Consider the following 17,007-nt stretch of genomic DNA (forward strand, 5'->3'; position numbering starts at 1 on the left):
TTCCATACTGGGCTGGACGGCAACTGCTGTCCAGTGCTGTGTGGGTCATGGCTAGACTCATTAGTGCAGCCAGTTGTAGCAGGAGGTCCCTCTTTTCCTTCTGCATAGGGACTAGGGGTTAAGTCCTGTAGTTGTTCCTCCCAGCTGGATTCCTGTACCATGTTCATCACAGGTCCCAAAACTGTTGCCAGTTCAGCTGCCAACAGGTTAGCTAAGAAAGTGTCCCACTTTGGGAAGTATGTCCCCCAACACGTGAGAATGGGGGCCTGTGCCACTTCACTCCTAGGGTGTGTTGTCCGCTTCCTTCCCCAACCCTGTATCTGGTCCTGTGATGCTTTCACAGGCATGAAGAACAGCATACATTGCTGCCAGCTGTTTCTTAATCGGGGAATATTGTCTCTCAGCTCCCTTCCACAGCTGTGACCAAAACCCACCATGGCTTGGGCCCCAGCAAAATCTGTCATCATCCATACTGAGGTTAGGATAGATGGCAGCTTAGGGTCAGTGATTTGTAGGGCTTGCACATGTGCAACAACCCTCTTTGAGTCCTGAAAAACAGCTCCCACTGCATCTATGCAGTGCCATGTAGCACCCTTCCAGATCATCCAGTACAAAAGGTGCAGCAGTGTAGCTAGTTGTGGTTTGTCTGCCAGAAACCTAGCAAGCCCACATACACCTGCTACTGGTGTATTGTGAGTCTGGGGTATGTTTGGATCTTACCAGTAACAGTATCAGGAATTACTTGGGTTTTACTGATGGAGACCACTACAAAGCAGCCCTGAGCAGGACTTAAATTAACCAATAAGCTTTTCATGTTTACTTGTGATCAGTTATCAGATCTAGATAGGTTGTCAATTTAGTGACTTGCTCTGGCAGATCACCTGGATTCTCTCAAACCGACTAAGCCACTGCCATTAACCAGTTTATCACAGTTTGATTACCTGCTTGTGTAGACACCTTTGAGGAAAACAGTGCTTCCCATGCCTCAGAATATGAGCTCCATAGCAGCTACCCATTGCTCAAGGTCCTGCACTATCTGCCACAGTTGGTCTACTTGCAGGACAGGCCATCCACCTGTTTATTTATGTGGTGGAAGAGTGAAGAACAGCCAGGCTACCTGCCCCACTGTTTCACAGTAACAGGGAGGAATTTCTGTATCACTTCCAAGTCTTACAAGACATCCTGGGCACCAAACGGACTGTTTCCAAGTCCTTCAGGGCTTTTCAGGCTGCCAAGAAGGTGGACTACCAGGTAACCATGGTGAGGCCAGGGTTTGGTTATCAGCCATTCCCTGGGGCTTTCTGTCACCTCTGGCTCTGTTTCCATAGCTGCCTAGGGACCAGTCACCTGAACATCTTGCTGACTGCTCCAGTTGTTGGCCCAGGGAGAGTCCAGGGAGGGTCCCAGGGAGATTTTCACGGGTGAGCAGGTAGTGTGGAATAGAGCAGAGTACAAGAGCTGCCTGCATCTTTATTGTATAATTTTTATACAGGTTGTTATCACCTATTTACATTCTTGTGTAGTGCCATAACCAGTGCATGTGTGTTTACCTGTGCTAGGTCACGGTTATATAACTGTATCCTACTCTGTGCCTGTGTTAGACAGCTGGGTCATGTCCTCAGGTGTCCTCAGATGCCCTTGAGCTTTGAAGCAGTCTGAATGGTTCCCCACAGTTCTCCATACTGTTTATAGTTTTATGTAGAGTCCTAATGGAATTGTCGATGTAGAATTGACCGAGAGATTCCTGTTTGTAGGAGCAGTCTTTTTCTGTGCCATGTTGGAGCCAGTCTTCGTTGACTTGTAAAAGTCAAAAGATTGCAGGCCAGTTCAGTAAAACGTAGTATTAAAAAAATTTTATGAGCTTTAAATTCCTGATATTAAAATAAGTCATAAGTACTCAGAATTCATCAATTTGTAATTGATATTATCCTCCCAACCACCCAGGGATTGAACAGAGAACCTTTGCAGTGAGCTAAATCCTTAGCCCTTTTTATTTTTCAAACAGGGTTTTGATACATCTCTAAGTTGCACAGGCTAGGCTTGACTTTGAGCTTCTTGTGCTTCAACCTCTGAGAATGCTGGGATTACTGTGCCACTATACCTGTCTTATATCAGTTTATCTTAAGGTTATTTATGTCTGTTGTGCACATATGGTGAAGTTGTACTTAAATAGTAAACTGATGTTCATCAGTTCCAAACTTTGGGTTTTGTGATACCACTTGGTTGTTGGAAATTGGCTAGGGTGGAAGTGCTTACACCATGAGAATCAGCAAATGCTATGAAGTATGACTTGATTTATTGTTTTGCTCATTATAGATGTCTCCTTTCTCCTTTCCCTTTGCCCCTCTTCTCCTTCCCCTTCTCCCTCCCTCTTCTTTTCCCCACTCCCCTTCCCTTCCCCTCTCTTTTTTTTCTTTTTTGAAACAGAATCTCTCTGTCCAGGTCAGCCTTGAATTCAGTGATTTCCTGCCTCATCCTCCCAAGTACTGGGGTTACACCCATGTACTACCATGCCTGGCAATTGTCTGTACATTTAAGGAAGCGATAAATCATTTATAACAAGGATTAAACTTTGAAGTGTGTTAGGTATATTATGAATATCTCAAAATTGAGGAAATATTCTTCTAACTTTAAGAACTGTTATCTGATTGAACAGTGATGTTGCTCACAGCATTGGCTAAGGAGTGAAATTCCAATAGTTGTGCTTTTTACCTACATCTTATTCGTTAAAGTGAAAAACAAATCAGCCATCTTTAATGTCAGAATTCCCGCTGCTTCATCATTTGCAAACCATAGGTCAGATACAGATGTAAGAGTTTGAAAGCATTATCAAAATCATCCTAAGAGTTAGATCACTGTGGAATTTACAGTAGAGTTTCATATATTGTTTATAAATTGTATGCTATGTATCCTTTAAATCTATAATATTTATGATATTGTATTTGCATGTAGTTTTTTAAGAGCTATTTGACCAGTTACTAAGACAAAACTGACTTCAATGATTTTTAGAAAATTCTTGCCGTCTTCCTCTTTTTATACTAAAGAATTAACCTTTTGCAGTTGTATTTTGCATTTACATATTGTACAGCAGCTCCTATTTCAACAATAATTTCCTACTCTTTATTTGGGGGATTCACATCAGTGTTATATGATACTAGGAAGGGAAAGTAACATTTTTGTTTCACTGAAGAGTTTTTTCTGAAAGAAATATTTAATCACTTCCAGCAGTATGCCAAGAGGTAAGGAACATAGTTGAACAGAACTGCATTGTATTTATTCATTTGTTCACTAAAATGATATGACATTTTCTAGGGATTCAACTAATGAAACTACTGCCCATTCTGATGCTGGCAGCGAACTTGAAGAAACAGAGGTGAAAGGAAAAAGAAAAAGGGGTCGTCCTGGCCGGCCTCCAGTATGTATTACACTTGTCTTCTTTGTTATTTTAACAGTTACCACATAAGTAGGCTTGATATAAGCTATTTTTTCATTCTTTTAAAAAAATGTCAGTGATGCATTAGAGACTCTTGGAAACTTTATAAATTAGCTTAGCAGTGATCAGAAAAAAGGATTATTATAGTGTAATTTTTTTCTCCATCCTTGGTGATCCATGTAAAGGCACAGAAGAAGTTATAACATTAAATGAAGTATTGTTAACCAAGACATTCTGCTTTTTACATGTAACTGACTTCCTGTGAGTGTCTTAAGTATGCATTTTGGCAGTACTAGTTTGGAGATTGGGGCCAGTCTCAGAATATATTCTTACTAATATATAAGTGAGAATTTTAGAAGAGTGCTGGGTAACCCTGTATTGAACAGTCTTTACATGCTGTAAAAGTTACAGTTATCGTTTATGCATACATAAGCTTTTAGAGATAGCTATAAAATGTGTCAGGACTGAGGCATATATTCTACTTTCACTTAATGAAGTGATTTGCTGTTATGAGACATAGTGTAACAAGCCATTCCCTCATCCAGTTTAAATAGTTACCAAGTATGGCCAATGGCCATTCTTGTTTCATCTCTTCACCTCTCTGTTCTTTCTCCTGTTATTTTTAAGATCATTTTGACATTATTTCATATTTTAACTATTTCAGTATGTGTTGCTATTGTTAGACAAAACCTTTTTCTTCTATTGTCACATCACAGTAATCAATTCAGAAGATTCTCGTGACTTCAAAGATGGCATTTGTTTCCACTAGCAAGCAAGCAGTCAATTTTGTAGTTGTGGACATTGGCTGTATGTCCTATAATCCAGTACAGTTTTGACAGATGGTGTTAGATACTACAGGTTGAAGTTCGCAAGATTTTATCCTTTAGAAGTTGATCGTAAGCCCCACGTTGTTCTGCCTATACTTCTGACCTATTGTGTATAAATTGGTGTTTTTACAATCTGCTCCTCGGGTGTTTGTAGTATTGAGGATTGAACCTAGGATCTTTCACTGAGCTACATCTCTAGTCCTTTTAACTGGAGACAGGGTCTCACTAAGCTGCCCAGGAGGCTGGTGTTGAACTACTGATCCTCCTGTCTTTACCCCCAAAGAATGCTGGATTACAGGCATCTACCACCACCCCAGTCTTCCACTCAGGTTCAGTTAATTAGCTTGACCAGAACAACACAGGAGAACACTTAACCTTTATCAGTTTATATTAAAAGATAGGAGAGAAGGGACATGGAGCCTCAGTACCTACTCAGTGATAGCCTTCAGGGACCTTTGCATGTTCAGTTATTCACATTGTGGGACCTATGTTGTTTTGGGGCTTTATGGAAACTTCATTGTGTATATAATGCTAATAGACTGGGTATGGAAATCATGCAAAACCTGTTTCAGCATTCTTCTTGGCCTCTTTGTGCAGCACTCCTCTCTCTGGCACAGGGCATGATACTCTATAATGAGGAGAGGGTCTTATGACTTACTATTGGTCATTAGTAGGTTTGATAATTACTTTGTGGCCAACTCCAAGACAGGAAGTTAGGAGAAGTTGAGTGTCTAGCACCCAACTTAAAGAAGAAAAATTCTACTTTCTATGCCTTGAGGGCATAATTATGAGCCAGGAACAAATAAATAAAAGTTACATATCATATTATAATTGTTGAAAAAAAAATGACTTTCTTTTAAAGCATAGCTGCAATATCAGTGTACCTAAAGATAGTAGTATTTTATTAACATCACCAAATAAGCTCTTTTACAATTAATAATCATTTCATAAATGTTCTAATTTTTGAAATACATTTTGGTGGTTAGAATTATGGTTCAGATTCAACCCACCTGTTGCAGTTTATGGGTGGGTGAGGCGGAGAGGAGAGAGTGTTTTGTTGTGAATTAGTCAACAGGACTATTTTTGATATAGTTGTTTAATCATTATTTGTTTCTGTTTGTCAGAATTTTTAATTGCTTACTTTTCTAGGCAGTGTTCAAAAAAAAGGAAGGAAAACTTTGTCCATTTCACCTATATACTTGCTGTTGTCATGCACACTTAAAGGAAAAATTGGGGAAAGACATGTACTGCAATCAGTTTTTAACAATACTTCATTTGTGTTCCTTACACAGACATTTTTGGGATAAGTGAAAGAGTCCTGTACTTAAAATCTGGAGACTATTCTGGTTCCTTCTTCTACTATGTGATTTTTCTGAGGCTATAGGGAGCTTATATTGCTTTGTCTGAACATAATGGGTTATAGCTACAAAATTGAAAATAAACGATAGAAGGTATGAGAATTAACTGCCCACATGATTCCTTGAATTTGTTCTTTCAATTAAAATTCTTCCCATACAAGATTTGGATTGTTTGTGTTGTTAAAGAAAGCCTTATTTTTTTCTTAAAGGGAATTTATCACCCCTTCAGCAGGATATGTCATTGTTCCTTAGAACCTGTCTTAATTTTTATGTGTGTATAGCTGAATCCCTGAAAGGGAATTTATTTTTTTTCTTAAAGGGAATTTATCACCCCTTCAGCAGGATATGTCATTGTTCCTTAGAACCTGTCTTAATTTTTATGTGTGTATAGCTGAATCCCTGAAACATGCTTTTCTTGAGGAAAAGGAGTTTGTATACCCAAATGCTCAGCTCCTTTAGGGTAGGAGATATTTGATTTTCAGTGAAATTGCTGTTACATAATCTAGTGATAGTACATTTAGCTTTTTTGTATACATGTGTGGTACGAAATTGATTTGATTTTAAGTAAAATTGTTACTATGTATTTTAAGTAAATAGAATTGGAAAAAATTTCAGCAAGATGAAATAATAGCCATCTACATTTGTATTATATGTTAGTCCATATACTTGTGCTCATTAGTTCACAAGGCTGTCTGTACTTCCACATAATTCAGTCTTGTTTGTTTTGTAGTTGTGGGCGCAGCACATGCTCCTGAGTTTCTCCTTTGGGCTTTGCATTGGGCTGGTGATTTTTATGTCACTTAATTATCATATTGATGCCATGAAGTAGATCTTCTATGCTGCTTACAGAGTAGAAAACAAAGTTTAAAAGTGGAATTTTAGCCAGGTATTGTGGTGCATGCCTCTAATCTAGCACTCTGGGAGGCTGAGATAGGAGAATCTTAAGTTCTGTATCAGCCTCAGCAGTAAAGGGGTGTAGTAAGACTGTCTAAAATTTTTTTAAAAATAATTTAAATAGCCTGGTTTGTAGCTCAGTGCAGAGGCTGTAATTTCAACCCCCCCAGCATAAAAAAAAAATAAATAATAAAACAAAAGTAGAATTTTATCTCAAGTCAAACAGTAAGTGAGAGGCAAGGCTAGGATTTGATTTCATGTCCCAACTTCTATATTCTTTAAGAAGGCTAGAATACCAGACTGGTAATTAATATTGAGAAAAGTGATTATCTTAATGATAATGTTTGTGTTGAGGACCCTGGTACTTCTCAAAAATAAGTAAGAGATTTTCTGTCAACAAGTTCCAATTCCAAATTGTGATTGATACACTTTGTTTAGGTATCTTAAAACTATTACTTTTTTTAGTGTATCACCTTTATCCTTATTTCTGTTTTTGTTTTTCTTTTTTATTTCAAATTTTTTAAACTGACATATAATTGTATATATTTAAGGGGTACAGTGTGATATATCCAAACATGTATACAATGTGTAATGATCAAATTGGGGCACACCAGTTACTCTTGATTGTCAGAGTGACTGGATTAAGAGACTTCTGGAGAGATGATTGGATTTTGAAGTCACTAATACCATCAGTGGGTCCTGTTGATGAGTTCATAGATGAATGAGCAGTTATGAGGTAGGACCTCACTGGAGGAAATAGGTCACATTAGTGTTACTTTGAGGACTATATTTGGTCCCTAGCATTTTTGGTTTTTGTTTCCCATCTTCCATGAAGTGAGAAGCTTCCCTCTACAATGCCTTTCTGCCATAATTCAGCCTTGGAGCCCGCTGACTATAGACTGAAACTGTAAAGCCATAAGCCAAAACAAATCTTTGCTCTTTTAAGTCAAGAGTATCAGATATTTTGCCCATCAATAGAGAGGTGACTAACAGAGCAATAATACATCCATTCACACTAAACGTTTTATCTTTCTTTGTGAGGAAAACATTTACAGTTCTCTTTTCAAGCTATTATGAAATTCACAATGAATTATTGTTAATGGGTCATTTTATGGTGCTATAGAACACTAAAAGTTATTCTTCCTATTTATTGTAACCATAATTATGTACCTGTAAATAATTTTCTTCATATTCTGTCCTCTGCTCTACGCTTCCTAACTTCAGGAAATCACTCTTCCTCTGTACTTCTATGAGGTCAATAGTTTAAGTTTTCACATGTCTTTCTGTTCTAATTATTTCACTTGCCATAATATCCTGCAGATTTGTCTGTGTTGTTACAAATGACAGGATTTCATTCTTTTTTATGGTTCAGTAATAGTCTATTATGTATAAATAATCATATTTTCTTTACACATTTCTTTTGTCAGTGGATGCTTAGGTTCATTCTGCATCTTGGCTATTAAGGGTAAGTCTCCATTTAAAAAGGCGGAACAGATACCTCTTCCAGATACTGATTTCTTCTTTGCATATATACCTAGTAGAGGGATTGCTGGATCAAATGGCAATTCTATTTTCAATTTTCAAAGAAATCTCCATACTCTTTTCCATATAGCTGTACTAATTTATATTCCCAATAGCAGTGTGTGAGAGTTACCCTTCCTCTGTGTCCTCATTGGTATGCTTTATAATTTTGATAATAGCCATTCTCAATAGTGGAAGATGGTATCTTATTTGATTTGCATTTCTCTGATGATTAGTCATGCTAAGTATTTTTCATATACCTGTTGGTTATTGTATATGTCCTTTTGAGAAATATTTGTTCAAATATTTGCCCAATTTAAAATTTGATTATTTTGAGTTTCTTATATATTCTGCATATAATCTAGTGAATAGTTTGCAAATATTTTCTCATTCAGGAAATTGTCTTGTTTTCTTAGCTGTGCATCAATACTTTAGTTTGATTATAATCCCATCAGTCTGTTACTACTTTTATTGCCTGTGCTTTTGAGCTCTTGCTTAGTTCAAACATTCTTTACCAGACCATTTTCCTGAAGCTTTGCTCCTGTGTTTTGTTGTAGTGTTCTCATAGTTTTTGGTCTTACATTAATTCTTTAATCCAGTTTGAGTTGATTTTTGTAACTGGTAAGAAGTGAGGATCTAGTCTCATTCTTGTGCACATGGATATCCAGGTTTTTTTGTTTTTGTTTTTGTGACAGGGTCTCACTTGTAGTTTCAACTGGACTTGAACTTAGTATGTAGCCCAGGATGACCTTGAACTCTTCGTGATTTCCCTCAGTCTCCCTAGTGCTAGGATTACAGTCCTGCGCCACCATGCCCAGCTGGATATCCATTTTTGCCAGCACTATTTATTAAAGAGACTATCCTTTGTCCAGTGAATGAGTTTTTGTTGAAAGATCAGTTGTCTTTAAAAACCTTAATCAATTTCTGGGTTATGTTGCGTTGATAAAGATATCTGTTTTTATGTAAGAACCATGCTGTTGTAGTTACTATAGCTTTACTTATAGTATGTATTATATACATTATTCATGCATGTAGTTTATATAAGGATATTTATACAGTCTAATACATATATGAAATAAAGTATACTTAGAGTTGTACTTTAGTACAACTATACTTTATATAAGTGTACTTTATTCATAGTGTATTTTGAAGTTAGATGTTCTAATGCCATTAATTCTTTGTACAGTTTGTTCAGGATTGCTTTGGCTATTTAAATTTTTTTCTTGCAATACAAATTTTAGGTTTATTATTTCTATTTCTTTGAAAACATGTCTCATTTTGATAGGGATTGTATTGAGTCTGTAGATTGCTTTGCATTGTTCGGACATTTCAGTAATATTAATAATTTGAGTCTGAACGTGGGATATCTTTCTACTTTTTTGTACTCTTTCATTTCATTCATTAGTGTTTTAGTTTTTATTGTAGAGATCTTTTATTTCCTGGGTTAAATGTAGTCCAAGATTTTTTGAGAGTAGTATTTTAAATGGTGTCACTCTCTTGATTGGTTTTTTAGATACTTTGCTCTTGCTTTGTTGAAGTGTACTAATTTTTGTATGTTAATTTTTTATCTTTTCACTTTACTGAATTTATCAGTTCTGACAGTTTTTTGTTTTGGTGGAGTCTTCAGTTTTATCTGTAATCAGATTATGTCAAATGCAAATAAGTGCAAATTGACCAACTTCTTTTTTATTTGGGTGGCATTTATTTCTTTCCCATGACTTAATATTTCTGGCTAGGACTTGTAGTTTTATGCTGAATAGAATAGAAATAGAAATGGTGGACGTGAGTACACTTTTCTTAGTCTAGGTTTTAGAAGGAGGCCTTTTGACTCTTCTTTATTCACTATGGGTTTGTCATACATGGCTTTTATTGTGTTAAAATACATTTCTTCTATACCAAATATCATATTTTGAAAGTTTTTACTAGGAAAGAATGTTGGATATTATAGAGTTCTTTGTAACTATTGAGATGATCACATATTTTTTTGTTTGTGTGATATGGTAAGATTACTGTTTTGTACATTGTGAACCATCATTGCATACTGGGATAAACCTTGTTTGATCCTTAAAAAAAAATCTTGATGTACTTTGGGTTTAATTTGGTAATCTGTTAAGAATTTTATATTTGTGCTCATCCCTGATTGGTGTATAGTTTTCTTTCTTTTCATATCTTTGTCTGGTTTTGGTATCAAAGTAATATTGGCCTTTTAAAATAGAGTTTGATGAGTTTGATTCCTGGCACCGGAAGAAAAACAAACAAACAAACAAAAAAATTGAGTTTGAATAGGACTCCTTTTCAGCTCTTTAGGGTATTTTGAGAATTTGCCTTACTTCTTTACATATTGATAGAATTCAGCAGTGAAGCCATCAGTCCTGGGTTTTTTGCATGGTTTTGGAAACTTTTCATTGATTTATTCTCATTCCTTGGTATCGATATATTCAGTTTTCTATTTCTTTGTGGTTCATGTTTAGTAAGTTTTATGTGTCTAAGAAGTTGCTCATTTATTACTTTTTAAAGGGTTTATCTGTTTTTAATGCATTTTTTAAAGGAGACTTATTGTATCTTTGGATTTATTCATTTAGTCAAATGAAACAGGTAATATATGACTTTGTATTAGGAACAGTATTGTTTCCTTATTAAATTTTAGAGGTCTCTAGAGGTCTTATTTTTTGCGGGTAGTTCAGTGTTTCTTTTAGCATGCTATTACTTCAGAAACTTTTGTTTCCATCAGACCATCGTAGTTTTGCAGTTGTCTTACATAGTATTTGTTAGTGTATCTCTTTACTTACAGATACACCTCAGAGATACTGTGGGTTTGGTTCTAGACCACTGCAATAAAGTGAATATTGCAGTAATGTAAGTCGTGTAAATGTTTTTTGCTTTCCCAGTGTGTGTAAAAATTGTATTTATACTATATGTTGTGTGTGATATGGCATTATGTCTTAAAAGTACATATTTTAATTTAAATACTGGGAAAATGCTAACAGTCATTTGAGCCTTCATTGAGTCAGGATGTTTTTGTTGGAGACAATCTTCCTAGACCTTAATGGCTCCTGACTCAAAGGTGATGGTAGCTACAGGTTGGGACAATGCCAGCATCCATTAGTTCTTCTTTTACAAACTGTTTCTCTTTATGTGTTAATATTTTACTACCTCTGTCAAAACTAGTCAGTTTTCTCAAATGCTGCTGGTGCTTTGTCAATTGAGACTAGATAATACTGTAAATCCTTTGTCATCATTTCAATATTATTCACAGCATCTTTGCCAGGACTCAAATCCATCTCTGGAAACATCTTTTTTTGCTTATGTGTAAGAAACAACTCCCTATCCAAAAAATTGTACCATAAGGTTATAGCAATTCACTTACCTCTGTGGTCTCTACTTGTAGTTCTCTTATTATTTTGACCACACGTGGTTACTGCCTCCCTTTAAGTGTTCAAGCCTTCATAGTGTTCAAGCCGGGGCTGGGGATTTAGCTCAGCGGCAAAGCTCCTGCCTGGCAAGCGCAAGGTCGTGAGTTCGGTTCCCCGTACCGGAGAAAAACCAAAAAAAAAAAAAAAAAAACCAAAACAAACATAGTGTTCAAGCCTTCATAGTATTCAAGCCTTCAAAGTAATCCATGAGGACTGAAATCAATTTATTTCAAACTTCTGTTAATTCTGATATCTTGACCTACTGTAAATTACAAATGTTTTTATTATCATATAAAATAATTCTAATTAAGAAACATGATTGTCCGTTACACTTAAGGGTATCCAACCTTTTGGTTTGAGTGAAGAGAAATTGCCTTGGGCTGGACATAAAATATGTAATGTAGTTAGTGAATGTAAGTAACAAAGTTCCTTTAAAAATATTTTTATTAAGCCAGGCGTGGTGGCACATTCCTGTAATCTCAGGACTCAGGGGCAAGAGGATCACTGCAAGTTCAAGGCCAGCCTGGGCTACATAATGAGTTCAAGGCCAACCTGAAAGGCATAGTGAAATCTTGTCTCAAAAAGAGAAAACAGAATTTTTTTTTACAAGGGGCTGGGGATTTAGCTCAGCGGCAAAGCACCTGCCTGGCAAGCGCAAGGTCGTGAGTTCGGTCCCCGGTACCGGAGGGGGGAAAAAAAAAAATTTTTTTTTATTGCTAAAATTAAATATCACAAGTTTTTCTCCTCTTCTGGCATCCAATCCAGGGTTTCATACTGTTACCTTTAATGTAAATCAACGTATCTGTATCTGTAACCTAACCCATTGAGAGTCTGTAGTCTTATGTTTTATTAAGGAGTTGGTTCCATTTGTTTATGTTCAACATTATTAAACTTTCATACTGGCATAGACTAAGTAGGAGAGGTAAATAATAGGATACCATTTGTATTTTTTGCATATTTAAAATGTCTTTATACACATTGACAGATGGAGACTACAAAAATGATTAACAATGAGATAGGCTCACAAGTGATTTCATTTATAAAAATAGGATGTTTCATAGTAATAGTTCTATTTAATTACTGTAGATTTTGTTTAAATATTTTTCATTATTTTAATGACTAGATAGTTCTTTATCATAATTATCATAGTTCATTACTGTTGAAATGATATTCAGAATTTTTCAGTGTTCTAAACTATGCTAACCATAAACTAGCCTGCTAAAAAATTTTGCTGTAGAACAGTTTTTCCTTTTTTTTTTTTTTTTACCCTAAATTCCCAAAAGTGGAGTTGGTTAGTCAGAAGGATCCATTAGCCAGGCGCCAGGGTGCATGCTTCTAATCCCTGCACTTTGGGAGGCTGAGGTGGGAAGATTGCAAGTTCAAATCTTGCCTAAGCAGTTTAACAATTAATTTGTATTGTTTGCCAGTCACAGAGCAAAAATATGGCCCTATTTTACCTTTCCTTATAGTGTTTGTTAAATATTTCTTAGTTTTCAGTGAAAATTTCAGTGTTTTCTAAGATATGTCATTTGTATTTCTTTTGTGAATTTCTTACACTAGTATTTTTATTTTTTTAAGGAACAAAAATATCTGTAGAAAAATAATTTTTATAGTGTAAGCCTATTACTCTGTGATCACTTTTAAAATATATTTATTGGTTGAATTTTTATCTTTTTTTTTTTTTCTCAAACCAGCTTTATCAACTTACTTTCTTAATTTTTGCTTTTGCAGTTTTCTGGCTGACTAGGTTTTAGACTGACTTATGTTTCTTTAATTTTTTAGTTACTTTTTTTATTAGTACATTTATTCCTCATGGGAAGTTGGTACATGTACATGCATCTTAATTCTTTTCCTTTTTTTTTTTTGGAGACAAGGTCTCACTATACAGTTGAGGCTATCCTTGAGCTTAATTCTTTTTAAAATTCCCTTCCCTATCCTTCTTTATGGCAGAGTATTATGGAGTACATACTTTCCACTTTCATCATGGGAGTTGGTATATGTATATAACTAATACATTGTTAATTCTTTTTATTTACCCTTTATCTCTTAGTTTGCTTTCCATTTGCAGAAGATCTAGCTCCTTATTTGTTATTATGTATCTTTTATTTTGCTTAATTTTAAGATTACTTCAGTTCTCCTAAGGAACACAAAATTAAAAATTGTGTCATTGCTCAATTTCTTGATTTCCTCCTTCCCTCTCTGTTACACTCAGTGAAATTCCAGACTGATTTTCTTTTCTTTTAATCTCACAGTTGGCTTCCACCTCTCTCCTTCAGTTTGCATTTCATGAATTCCTATATGTGCACCTCATTTTATTGGAGCCTGTGTTCTTATTTTCTACCTTTAGTCTTTTTCCTATTTCATTCCATCCTTTTTAATATCAGGTTGATCTCTCTTTAAAAAAAAAAAAGTTCCAAAAGCTAGCAGTGCCTTTTTATTATGAGGTACACTGTTTTAACCTACCTCACAATCCAGTAGTTTATTGTTTTCAGATTCATAACCAAATATATCTCTCTTGTACTGTATATGGCTTTTACTTTCCTGCTTTTATGCTTTTGCTTTTATTTTAAAACATGGTTTTGACTTCTTTTTAAAATTTTACCTATGGTCATCTTCATGGTATTAATCTTACTAATTTTATGAATCATATAAATCTACCCCAACTGATTTATTTCAATAACATCATAGTCTCAAAGTTCATTCTTTTGTGGAGCTTTACCAGGTCTCCTGTTCCAGAAATAATCTTTCCTTTCTCAGAAGCCTTTCTAGCACTTACCTTAAACCGGATTTCTGTGTATTTTTTTCTATACTATTGTTCATTATTTTTTATCACAGCTATTTATGTTTAGCTTTTTATCTTAATTATGTTTATGTGAAGATTTTACATTAAATTGTCATAAACTATGTAAATTCTGTATACATTATTTGTACAAAGATAGGGATTTTTTTTTCTTTTTTCTTTTTTTTATATTCATAGGTTATGAAGAGTCAGGTAAGGCACAAATGTAAAGAGTTTATTTCTCTATTTCCTAAAACCTCTAGGAAAGTCATTCCATTGGTCTTTCCACCAGTGGAAAGATCAAGTTTTTTCATATGTCTGATACATGATAACTGTATGATGAATAAATAAAAGATGTATTCAATAAATGAGAAAATGTTTTTTAACAACTTATATAAAGTCACTCCAGTGATATTGGGGATTAGAGTAGTCAAACATTGGAGTAATGTTTCTAGACACTAAATTTTTTAAATTTAGCTTTAAAAGTGCATTCCTCTTGTGGAATCTTGTGTTTTTAAAAAATCCTTTCACAGAATCTTCCCCTTTTTTATACTTTTTTACTGGATTACATTTGGCATTTTTGCACAAGCATACAGTACACTGTGATCCCATCCAACCCCTGTATTACCCTCCCTTGCTGTTCCATACGCTCCTCTACGCCTGTCCTCTTTTTTTAATATTCAGCTTATAATATCATGTCATCATTTTTTTCTTCTCTTAGTTTCCACATGTTAAGGCAAACATTTGACAATTGTCTTTCACTAACAAATCCTTTCAGTGATTAAGGGTAACAACATGTGGATACTAAAATTTTGCCTACTCTTCAGTTTTTATTTGTGTTTTAAGACTGAGTTTTCATTCAGAAAAGATTGTTATTTTATCTTCCCTTCAAAGCTATTAATGGTTGCTGGGAAGGAGAATTAGGAAAGAACCAAACATCCTTGATTCATTAAAACCGTTGAACCTCAGAAACTGACTTCACATGCAGAGGCATTACACAGACTTAAAAGGATAGACAATACTGAAGCAAATAAAATCTGAAAACAAACAGGAGTAGTTATATTCATATGCAGCAAAGTGGACTTAAGTAAAAATCAAGTGACAAAGAGGGCTAGTATATATTGATAAAGGAAATAATTCGGGCTGGGGATTTAGCTCAGCGGCAAAGCGCCTGCCTGGCAAGCGCAAGGTCGTGAGTTTGGTTCCTGGTACCGGAGAAAAACCAAAAAAAAAAAAAAAAAATTCATCAATGAGATAAAATAATTATAGATATATATGCACAATATCAGCATTCAATTATATAAAACAAACATTACAGGACATAAAAAGATAGGTAGGCCCAATACAGTGGTAGTGAGTACCTTAGTTATTACATTGTCACCAATGGATAGATCATCCAGACAAATAAATTACACTGATGGTTAAGTATACTTCACAGACATCTACAGGATATATTATTGAACTGGTGCAAGATATGCATTGTTTTCATCAGCACATGCAATTTTTTCCAAAATTCAGTGAGACTATATCTCAAATAAAAAACTTTTAAAAGGGATAGGGGATGTAGTTAAGTGGTAGAGCACTTGTTGAGCATGTGTGAGTCCCTGGATTAATATATAATAACAAATATAATCCTAGAATATATTTTAGGCCATAAAGAATGTCTTCATAAATATAAAAAAATTGAAATAATCTCTTGCTCCTTATCACATCATGCTATGGTCCAACCGCAGGCTAAAAGCAGAAACCAACAAAAAAAATGCTGAACAAATACATGAACATTGAACAACACTTTTCTTTTTAAGTCAAAGTCTTCCTATGTAGCCAGGGATAGAATTGAATCTGGAATCCTTCTGACTTGGGGAACAATCCACTTTTGAAAGAACGATAGATCATTGAAGAAATCAAGGGGCAAATTTTAAAAATTCTTAGGATCAAGTGAAAATGCAAGCTCAGGCTTCTACCATCAGTGGAATGTATCAAAAGCAGTTCCAAGTGGAAGTTTATAGAATATACAGATTCATACATTAGAAAAATAGATCTGTAAATAACCTAATAAGGAATCTAAAAATTTTAGAACAGTAAGAAAGAAATAATAAAAGTCAATGCAGAAAGAAATGAAATAGGACTAAAAGAACCGTTGGGGGGGATAAGTAAAATAGTTGGAAAAGATAAGCAAAATTAACAAACTTTTCACTAAGCTAACCAGAAGAGAGAGACTCAGATAAATAAAAGTAGAGGTGAAAGAGTATGACAGCAGATACCACTGAGATCCAAAGGACCATCAGGGAATATTTTTAAAAAATTATAGGCTAATAAATTGGAAAAATCTATAGGAAAGACAAATATGTAGACATATACAACTTATCTCAGTTGAACCAAGAACATACACAAAAATTTTCATAGATGAATAACAAGAGATTGAAGCTGTGACAAAATTTCCAAACAGAAGAAAACCCCAAAACAGTTATATGCACAGCTGAATTCTACCAGGGGAACCCTTCTAACTCCGTCTCATATTGGGAATTCAATCCAGGGACTCACATGCTCAACAAGTGCTCTACCACTTAACTGCATCTTCTATCCCTTTTAAAAGCTTTTTATTTGAGATACAGTCTCATTAAATTGTGATCCTCCTGCCCCGCCCAAGCTCTAGAATATGAATGTATACAGGCATGCTTTGCTATACGCATCTCTCCCTGACTTTTAAAGAAAAAGCAATACTAATCCTCAAGCTGTGCCATAAAATACAAGGGGACAGATGTTTCTAAATTAAATTCAT

The 17,007-nt window shown here is 35.0% G+C and overlaps 1 protein-coding gene across 1 annotated transcript in view; it reads left to right on the forward strand.

The window, feature by feature from the left end:
* Stag1 (stromal antigen 1) overlaps positions 1-17,007 on the forward strand; it is a gene marked incomplete in the record, with an annotated part of 394,726 nt that overhangs the window by 111,775 nt on the left and 265,944 nt on the right. Inside the window, 1 exon segment of the mRNA XM_013505748.1 lies at positions 3,313-3,415. Coding sequence (XP_013361202.1) covers positions 3,313-3,415 — 103 coding nt within the window.

This window comes from Chinchilla lanigera, unplaced genomic scaffold, assembly GCF_000276665.1.
Source record: "Chinchilla lanigera isolate Chin_1 unplaced genomic scaffold, ChiLan1.0 scaffold00100, whole genome shotgun sequence".
NCBI classification, from domain to species: Eukaryota; Metazoa; Chordata; class Mammalia; order Rodentia; family Chinchillidae; genus Chinchilla; species Chinchilla lanigera.